The sequence below is a fragment of the Felis catus genome, chromosome A2 (genome assembly GCF_018350175.1).
Source record: "Felis catus isolate Fca126 chromosome A2, F.catus_Fca126_mat1.0, whole genome shotgun sequence".
In the NCBI taxonomy this organism is placed as follows: domain Eukaryota; kingdom Metazoa; phylum Chordata; class Mammalia; order Carnivora; family Felidae; genus Felis; species Felis catus.
Genome location: NC_058369.1, coordinates 155,341,558 through 155,351,824, shown reverse-complemented (window position 1 = coordinate 155,351,824; position 10,267 = coordinate 155,341,558). Strand labels below are relative to the sequence as shown.

General features: G+C 40.8%; 1 protein-coding gene and 1 long non-coding RNA gene across 6 annotated transcripts in view; one reads left to right on the top strand and one right to left on the bottom strand.

Annotated features, from left to right (window-relative positions):
- Positions 1–1,421: 1,421 nt before the first annotated feature.
- LOC123384054 lies at positions 1,422–3,853 on the bottom strand. Its single transcript, XR_006594649.1, has 3 exons — positions 3,420–3,853; positions 2,732–3,336; positions 1,422–2,094 (listed from the first exon to the last, which is right to left on the bottom strand). It is a non-coding gene; the product is annotated as an uncharacterized LOC123384054 (long non-coding RNA).
- Positions 3,854–4,050: 197 nt separating this feature from the next.
- Positions 4,051–10,267, top strand: part of BRAF (B-Raf proto-oncogene, serine/threonine kinase) — a 159,604-nt gene continuing 153,387 nt past the window's right edge. For 2 of the 5 annotated variants that reach the window (XM_019825910.3, XM_019825907.3), the window contains exon 1: positions 4,054–4,259. In XM_019825910.3, coding sequence (XP_019681469.1) covers positions 4,131–4,259 — 129 coding nt within the window. In that variant the 5' untranslated portion in view covers positions 4,054–4,130. Of the gene's footprint in view, positions 4,260–10,267 lie in introns of all 5 variants that reach the window. The other 3 variants (XM_019825906.3, XM_045052853.1, XM_006929424.5) reach the window with 3 other exon arrangements.

Genomic DNA, 10,267 nt, shown 5'->3' with positions numbered 1-10,267 from the left:
GGAGGGGCAGAGAGCGAGGGAGAGAAAGAATCCCAAGCAGGTTCCACACTGTCAGTGCAGAGCCCAACACAGGGCTTGATCTCATGATCAAGTGAGATCATGACCAGAGCCGAAATCTAAAGTCAGACACATAATTGACCAAGCCATTCAGGCACCCCAAGAGAGGAGCTTTCTATTAATACAAGATGTGTTATTCACAATGATGACCTTGATTCATAAAGAAAATATTAAATTGTAATCAGCTATACATCATTGAATCTTGTTGGAGACGTAGAAGCTTCCTAGAAACTGCTTACTTGTTTTCCAGTAGTTGACTACATTAACATGGATCAGACCCAGCTGGTCAGGTCCAGCTTATGGGTGAGACTACCCAGTGTCTATTAGAATGCAGGATTCAAGATGGAATTTCCAGTTGAAAAGTAACTGGAAGAGAGGGTCAGATATATCAGCAAGGCTTCTTAGTGTCTCAGACACGAACTAGAGCAAAGATCTGAGGAATGCTCCTCACCTGGATGTGTTTTCCAACTTCCTGTGAATACACAAATGCCTTAGGGGAAAGGGGGACTGGGAACAACACCTAAAAGAACTGCATTGACTAAATGCAAGATAATACTGCTTTGATGCCTATATGACATACCACAGCACAGGAGGGAGGTGTCTTTCTGTTTCTGTCCAGAACACAAACTGGCTTGATTTATTGCAGGTTCCAAGAACACAGTGCCATAGTTTTGGGCAGAGAGTTTCAACACAGCATAGTGTCTATGGCAGTATCTGGATTTGGCCGGGGGAAGTGCCCAAGAGGAGACAGTCAGGCTGTGTCCTACGGCCAAGGACCTGCACTTATTTTTGCATGCAGTGGTAAGAAGCTAAAGAAAGAAGGCAAGGGCTTCTTCATTAGTATACTGAGATATGTCTTGGTGATTCCCAGTAATAAAAGGGGGAGGATTCGAGTATAGAGTCCCCTGGGGAGAAGGTGAAGGTAAGTAACCATTTCTAGGAAAGCTGGCTCAGTAGTCTAAATTTTTTTCTCTTTATGTTTATTTATTCTTGAGAGAGAGAGACAGGACATGAGCGGGGGAAGGGCAGAACAAGAGAGGGACACAGAATTTGAAGCAGGCTCCAGGCTCTAAGCTGTCAGCACAGAGCCCAATGCGGGGCTCGAACCCACAAACCGGGAGATCGTGACCTGCCAAAGTCGGACGCTTAACCCACTGAGCCACCCAGGTGCCCCTATAGCTCATTATTCTAAACACAACTTGTCTGTAAATTAAGATAACTGTAAATTCTTTGACACTTCTTCCACTGAGAGGTATGATCTATATGCCCTTTCCTTGAATTTGGGCTAGACTTAATGACTTACCTATATCCAATAAAATGCAGTAGAAGAAAATAAAATAAAAATAAAATAAAAAAATAAAATAAAATAAAATAAAATAAAATAAAATAAAATAAAATAAAATAAAATAAAAATTCAACAGAAGTGACACCAGGTGACTCCGGAGGCTAGGTCATAAAATACAATACAGGTTTCACCTTGCTTATAGGAAGCCTAGCATTTGGAGCCCCCAGCCACCTTGTAAGAAGGCTGACTACCCTGAAACAGCCATGCTATGAGGAAGCTCAGGCCACATGAGGAAAGTATGTTTGGGTATTCTGGCTGATTGCCCCCAGCTGAGGTACCAGCTTCAATCACCAGGTATATGAGGAAACATGCCTCCATATTATTCCAGTCCCCACCCATTGAGACACTTCTAGGTATTGAGTCTTCCCACCTGAGGGTCCCAGATATCATGGGGCAGAGGCAAGCCATCTCTGCTGTGCCTTGTCTGCATTATGACTGAGGAGGTAACTTTACATTTTGTTAAGGGCAAAACTATGTTTGATCCTCACAATGATATAGTTAGGCGGGTTGGGTTGGCATTATTACCAACGTCATTTTACACATTAAAATAACAATAGGGGTTTAAGCGAGCTTACCTTCTTTGAGATTACATATAGTTAAGATATGGCATGCTGATACTGATCTTTGTACTCTACAAAGTTTATGCTTCCTCTATATTCTCCCATCTGGATCCTGCGGGGCTTTAGAATGGCCTAGGGAAATCAAATAAGATATATCCAGATTTAAAGACAAAGTCAGAAAATGTTGAGTGAATAGAGGCTAACAAGAATCAATATTAAATGGACGAGATCAATCATCCTGTGAAGAAATGACTATGTAAGAGATGATCTACAGGTTGTTGCTGATAAAGAAGGCTATAATTTAAAATAGAACCAAGGAAAACAAATCTTAGAACTTTGAATGTTATGAGGAAGTGTTATAATGATATAATTTTTTAAGGGTCTGATTAGAAAAGGAAATAGGACTGTTAAAGAATAAATAATGCTGCAAGTTGTGTTTTTGATAAAACTAAGGGTAAAAGGTGCCATGACTGGCTAATGGTGCAATTTTAGTCTGTTTAGAAGTATGTCCTTAGAGTAAAGAAGGGCACTTCAGACTAGTATAGCTTGATGACATAATCTCTTAGGACAGTCTTCATTTACTCTACTTTTGCCAAGCCACTTTTGATTTAAATTTAGTTCCTCAAGCAGACTTTTCCACTTGGAAGGGAAAGCACAAGGAAGCTAACAAACCTACCACACTCACTTGATAGGCTGCATTTTGCATTTTTCATTGTAAAGGAATATTAGTATTCTGATTAATCAAGCAGCCTCACACACAACGCCTTACCTTTGGACTAAGGATCAGTTCCTGGGCTCATAGTGACTCTATCGGTATGCAGACATTCAGCTTCAGAAGTTAGTAGGACAGCTTTCCATCTCTTTAATCATGGTGAATACTATAAGGAGGTCACTGGTGAATTTCCTCCTCATGGGAAGTAAAGAAATGTAGTTCACTCAATGCTTCTCATGACTTGATGGCTTGGTTACTTTGGTGATTAAAACTGTACACCATCAGTAGGCCACAGTATCTTCCACTGTGTTTCTCACTCCTATTTCTCCATTCCTTATTCCGCACCCCCCCCACCCCCACCCCGGGGCATATTCCCTTTCCTTTAAAATAAATGTACTTTTAGTAACGGATTGGGTGTCTTTAATTTCATTCTGTAATTGGGCCTCACAAGGGGAATTTAACTCTTATTTTCATGCATACTTTTTACAGATAATGTCTTAGAATATTCTATTCACGAAAGGCACGAAGTATTTAAAATGTTCTCGATGATTTTCTTGAAAATAAAAATCATTTAAGTTTTGATGCTTCAGATGACTGGAATGCTGTGCCTTGTGCAGGCCCTTGCACACGACAAGTTTTCCACTTACATTTGCTGAATGAATCTGCAAAACGAAAAACACACTTAAAGAAAACGTTTTATTCCTCAATAATGGGGAAAAGCTTTTAGACTTCCATTTAGACCTACTTTAACAGGCCAGATCCTTTAATGAGACGGATACAGAAATCATTCTGATAATTTAGCTGTTCCTAAATATATTTCTATCAAATTCGCTCAGATGTTTCCCCCTGGAGGTTTCAAGTCTTATTTTAACGACAGAGACACTCGCTGTAATGGAAAAAACACAAGCAGTATGGGCTTCCCCATCTTTCTCCCTCTAGGATTTCAACTTCTCGAACACCACCCATGCTCTTCTAGTAAATCCCACATTACGGCACAGGTTTAGCACAGGGAAGAGAACGAAGTAGGTAATCGGAGCCATGGAAACGGCAGAGCGGAGGAAACGTGCACGCGCGAGGGTGGGCACGAAAGGAAAGAACCCTCCCCAGAAGACTGCGCGAGGGCGCTCCTAGGATTACGTCACGCACCCCGGTGACGTCACGGCCGTGACACGCGGGTGACGCGGGTGACGCCGTTGCCGCGGCGACTTCTAGTCGTCTCCGCCCCCTTCCCCCGCCCCCCGCCTAGCATCCTTCCCCCAATCCCCTCAGGCTCGGCTGCGCCGGGGGCCGCGGGCCGGTTCCTGAGGTGGCCCAGGGGCCCTCCCGCCGCCGGCGCCGCCCGGGCCGTCCCTCCCCGCCGCCCCCCGCCCTCCGCCTCCGCCTCCCCCCGCCCTCCGCCTCTCTTCCCCCTCCCCGCCCAGCAGCGGTCGCTCGGGCCCCGGCTCTCGGTTATAAGATGGCGGCGCTGAGCGGCGGCGGCGGCGGCGGTGGCGCGGAGCAGGGCCAGGCTCTGTTCAACGGGGACATGGAGCCCGAAGCCGGCGCCGCGGCCTCTTCGGCTGCGGACCCTGCCATTCCCGAGGAGGTGAGTGCCGGCGCACCCTACACCCCTCAGGTCTCTGGGCTCGGCTGGCTGGTGTTTTTGGGGGGAAAGAGGTGACGGTGGGGGCTCTGGTGCCCTGAGCCACCTTCTTCTTTGGGTTCTGCGGGGTGGGAGATGGGCATCCCCGCCGTGTCCCTCTCCGTCATGCAGCTCCTCGCTACGTAAACACACACAGTGGCCCAGGGGGGGTTTCCCTGGCTCGCACCCCAGTCTGGGGGATTCAGGCGGCATTGGCTGAGCGGGAGGCTATCAGTAGGGGGCGAGACTCAGGGTTGGTCTGAGAAGGTCACGGCTGGCTGAAGGTAGCCAGGCTCTCATCTCTTCGATGTTTTCGTTATTTTGGGGTGGGGGGGAGGCGGCGAAGGGGGGCGGCATCCAGGTGGATAGATGTAGGTTAGTAGCCGGGGCCGGGACCCCAGCCTGAGTTACCATTGTAATTACTACATGGTCGGGGGGGGGGGTGGTGATGGGGCGCATCGTTCCCCTCCACTCTCCCTGATGTCTCCCTTTTCAGGCCTCTGCCCTCGCCTCCACTTTTCTACTTGTTTGGGGATTTCTTTTCACCTGTTTTACCCAGCAGATGGTTTTGATTTAATTTTTACTTTTTTCAATCTTAAATCCCACTGTTTCCGCTCTCCTCTCCATCCCGGTTGTCAGGGCCCCAGTTCTAATGTTTGCCTGTGCTCTGTCGCTGAGTGGTAACCCTTCCACCCCCATCCCATTCCCATCGGCCGCTCCGCTCTTTTGCCGGTTGTCGGACCTGCCAGCCTTGTAGCCTCAGTATCTACTTAAGACCATTTTTGCACTTCTCTTACCCTAGTTCTCTTTAGGCCCTCTGGATCATTCTACTGCTCCCTAGCATTGTTATCTATTATCTTCATAAATCCGTTTGGACGCTTTGGAGCTCCTTCCCTTCTGAATCCTGAAGCTGTCAGGATTCCATCAGGTTTCACTTGAACTACTGGCACTTTTTGGCTAGTCTTCCATTGTGCGTTCATACCTCTTTATTTTTTCCTACCCGTTTTTAAATAGATTTGATTGATTTCTTTCTGTTGTCCTCCTTTTTGTCCCAGTTTTTTCCTTTCATTTTTTCCTGCTTGGCTTCTGCTTCTCTCAGCCTGTTTTTTTTTTTTTTTTTTTTGCATTATTTAGCCTATTATCACCTTGTCAAATTATTTACATTTGGTTTTCAAGGAAAACTTACTCCATTTACTATCTGGTATTGTATTATATAGAGTAATACACTTTATTATACTTTGCAGATAGTGAGATATTAATATAATAACTGTGCTTTGTAGTTATTGATTAGATTATGTGATTTAATTCTGTTGACTTTGCTCAAAGTTCCCTTTCCTTCCGTACTGTTTACATTTTGTTTCCCAATTCTCATAATGTCTCACTCTTTCTTCTATGTATGCAATGCTTCTTTCCTGCTTCATCATCTTTACTTTGGAAATTCACCCCATATGCTTGCTCTAGTATTAGTTTGTTCACAATTATAATTGTTTTTCAGTCTCCTCTACCCCCTCCATCTATGCCCATGATGTGTTCTATGCCATCATCTGGTCTAAAGTTCTCATATGTTTTCTTCTTCATTAAATTGCACCACTTTCCACTTAATTTTTACTTTGCATTTTTGCTCAGATCAGTTTCCTCTAACATCTGTTCATTTTCACCAACTTCTTGTATTCTAAGGATAGCTCTTTTCCTTCTTCCATTTCCTAGTTTATTCTGATTTCCTTGTCCCCAGTTAACCATTCATTCGGCCTTGTTTCCTGACTTTTGGTTCTTAACTCTCTGAAGCTTCCTCTTGTCTTCCCTGCACCTCCACATTCCTTCTTATTTATAAACAGCTTTGTTCCGTTGACATGGAAATTTATTTTTAGGATACATTGTTTTTAATGGATAAATACTAGGGGTCACATCTGCTGTCTATTTTTTCCATGAATCGGATATGCCTTTGTCTTACCAGGCACAGGTGCCTCCAGGCTCCCTTTACTCTGTAGTGTATGTGTGGTTTTGTTGAATTCTAACTTTGAAGACTATTACAGAATCGAAGAATGGACAAATTATTGGGTATGGGTCATGAAATTGTAATTCTCTGACCATAACATTGTTTATACTGAGAACTTTAAGACTTAGTAGAACAGTTTGCAATGATATAGAGAAGTCTTTTCTTATGTATAATCTCCGCTATCTAATTGGAAAGGGCCGGATTGTTTGAGCTCAACCCTCTGAAGATTCTGATTCTGTAGGTGAGAGCTAGCGCCATAAGTTTCTGTATTTGGCACACTTCCTGTGCCGTTCTCATGTGTTAATGTTTGAGAATCACTAGGCTAATGAATTTAAGTTTAAATCGCCAATAATTAGAAAACGTATTGGTATCTCCTAAAACTACAAGGATACTCCTCTGACTCTCGTAACTAAATTTAATTAGTTAGAAGTGTTGTGTGCTGCGTCCTCCACTCAGGTTTTAATGTTTACTGATGAATAGTTTTATCTCTGTAATTTCTTATAAGAGCTGATATAAAAGGTGTTTGAATGGAGAATAAATGATTAAAAGTGAATCTCTTTTGAATATAGATATCAATGTTATGGATGGCAGAATAAATTCCTCTAAGAAATACTTTAAAATTTGAAGTTGGTATTGTTAATTCAGCGAAAACTGAAATGTACTGTGTGTGGTCTTTTAATTGAACTATCTTCCTTATGTGCACTTAAAGAGGTAGACTTGTCAAGTGCATGGAAAGAAATGAAAAGTTGTGCTTGTGTAAAATGACACATTCTAAAGAATTCCCTTGCCTGACATTAAAATAGAGGGTTTTTTTTTTTTTAAAGTTTCTTAGAGGGAAATTTCAGCTTTCAGGTGTATTAAAAAATTTCTGACTACAGAGGGAAAACACATTCATTATTGAAAAATTACAAAGCTGTAAGTAAAAAAAAAAAAAAAAAAAGAAAAAATCTAATTATGTCACTAGGATATAAAAGTATAAACATTTTGGTGTATATCCAGAACTTTTTTAATGCTTGTATGATATAGTATATGTGGTTTTAGTATTTTAAACTTAATGTAGCAAAATGTTTTACGTTTCATTAGGTAATACTATGATTTAAAAAAAAAACTGATAATTTTTTTGGATATTAAAGATTTTTTTTACTACTTGTTATCAAACATCTTGAACATAGAATGTAGACTTTAGTTTTTGATGTATGTTGGGAAGTGAACAAATTTTTTTGTCCTGTATTTGTATTTGTAGACCTCAAAGTAGAATATTCTAGAAATAACAGGATCTTATTAAATATTTATGAAATGAATGTGCTTCTACTTGTGGTATTAAACCTTTATTTCTGACCATTTATATTTCCCTGATGTTTCTTTCCATGACTATATGGTATAATATTGGGATATTGTGACTAAATAGTATAATGAATACATTTATTTGAAAAACGTGTTATATTAGGGTATGATATTTGTTAACAGTTCTTCTGTAGTGTTTCTGTAGAAGGAGCTTCTTATAATTCATTACAATTAAAATTATATTGTTTTCATGATTTCTTATTGCCTGCCTTAGTTAAGCTATGTAATTATAATAATGCATTGACTAAGCAGTATTCTGGGATGGAATCTTTATAATGTGGTTCACTGTATTAAAACACATATTTATAAACCATGAAAAACCAGAGATAGTCCCATTAGGGTACTGCGTGCTTGTATAGTTCTGGTATTGCTGCTAATACTTGTCTAGGTATTTTTGAAGGTGGCCAAAACATGCCTGTTAGGCATAACTATAAGATAGCTGTTTTTGTCTTTAATATTTCTAGTGGTCCCTTTCTGTACTCTTTCTCTCCTTCCCTCCTTTAGGCATCTACTTTTATTTAGAAAACTATCTGATAATCAGTCACTTACATATGCTGGCTGTTAAAGGAATCATTTGTCAGTAAACCGATAAGAAAGGAATGTTGGTTCTGGATGCTTGAATCTTTGAATGTAGTAAACTCGAAGCAAACTTGATTTAATCTTGTCTGGATAATAGGCCAGAAAAATTATATTAGGATAACAAGCTAGAGAGAGGTTTGACTTTTTTTCAATTCCCTGTCCTTTGCTTTCCTGATAAGGATGAATAGGAAGCTGATCTAACACCTGGAAACCTATGTTCTCTGAGTGGTGGGGGAGAGAGGGAAGGAGCAGGCTATATTGTTTTTTTTAGGCTTTTCTGTGACCTGATGCTTACTTTGTTAAATGTGGCAGTTGCTTAGAATTCTTCCTTTTTCCTTTTCTCCCAATCATAAAGTTGTATTCTCCTTTAGAATTGAAAAGTGCATATTTCCTTTGACATCTTGGTATTAATTTAGCTGAGTTCTTAGTGTGAACATTTTGTGTCAGAATTCCCTTGTTCTAGGAAATGCAGTATGTTGCTATGCTTCCTATATTTCTGCCTCAAATTGTCATTAAAATAAGCTTTTATTGGCGCGCCTGGGTGGCTCAGTCGGTTGAGCGACCGACTTCAGCTCAGGTCATGATCTTACGGTTCGTGAGTTCAGGCCCTGCATTAGGCTCTGTGCTGACAGCTCAGAGCCTGGGGCCTGCTTCAGATTCTGTGTCTCCCTGTCTCTCTGCCCCTCCCCGCTCATGCTCTGTCTCTGTCTCAGAAATGAATAAAATAAACATTAAATTTTTTTTTTAAATAAGCTTTTATTGTCAGTAGCTCTTACTGGATTTCATCTTCCTCAGAAGTTGAATTAAGTCCTTTACTCCTTCCCTTCATCTGTTCTACATTGGTTATTCTGTGAGGTCAGGATCAGCAATAGAGAACTGACTTCTCAATTATGTCTACTGCTTTTGTAGACATAATGTTACAGATAATAAAAGAACCAAAAAGGTAGTCTCATTTGTATCGTTCCTTCGTTAAATATTTGCTGGAGGCATTGATGTGTTCTGGGAGGTAGTTTTTATTTTTTAGTTTCTTTTGGCTACCAACCTAATTTACTATTATACATAATTAGCATGGTAGAATAAAGAAACTCTTAATACAGCCTACACCCTAACATTAAGCAATTATTTTTTTTCTACCCTCTACCCTCTGAGATTATTTTGGTTTCCATGTTTTCTCTTGGGCTTAAAAAACTATTAGTCTTGTTTCTTCTAACAAGACTATGCATATGGAGGGAAATTGATGCCCAGTAACTTAACATTCCTTTCGGGGTCCTGGGAATGTACTTGATATAGAGTATAAAAATTACTCTGAACTCAATTAACTTTATGTCTTTGGGAAGCTCTGTAACATCAAATGAAACATCATTTTCATTCTTGTAATATAGCTGCAGTTACTGATAGCACTTTTGGGAAAAATATACCATAGGATGGTAGTTTTTAAATTACTGTAGGGCACTAGACAATTTTTAAAAAACTACCACTGTAAGAAATTCAAGTTTTCAGTTACCGTAATACATACATAGGAAAGAAAAAGTTTTTGTCTGTTTTGTACATTTTTAAACTTTTTTTTTAAAGAGAAAGAATGCGTGGGGGAGGGGCAGAGAGAGAGAATTTCAAGCAGGATCCATGCCCAGTGTGGAGCCCAACATGAGGCTTGATCTTACAACCCTGAGATCGTGACCTGAGCTGAAATCAAGATGCTTAACTGACTGAGCCACCTAGGTATCCCTGTTTTGTACAGTTTTTTTTTTAATCTTTGCGTTTTGCAACAATATGTGGCACAGAAGTACTCAAATACCTCGTGAAAGAAACAGTGAATGGAACCTTATTAGATATGATGCACTCTGTTTTTCTGTACTTTTCAGTTCTCCTTTTTTTAAAATTGTTTTTAATGTTTATTTTTGAAAGAGAGGGGCAGAGTACAGGTCAGAGAGGGTCAGAGAGAGAGAGAGACAGACACACACACACACACACACACACACACACACACACACACAGAATCCGAAGTAGGATCCAGGCTCTGAGCTGTCAGCACAGAGCCTGACACAGGGCTTGA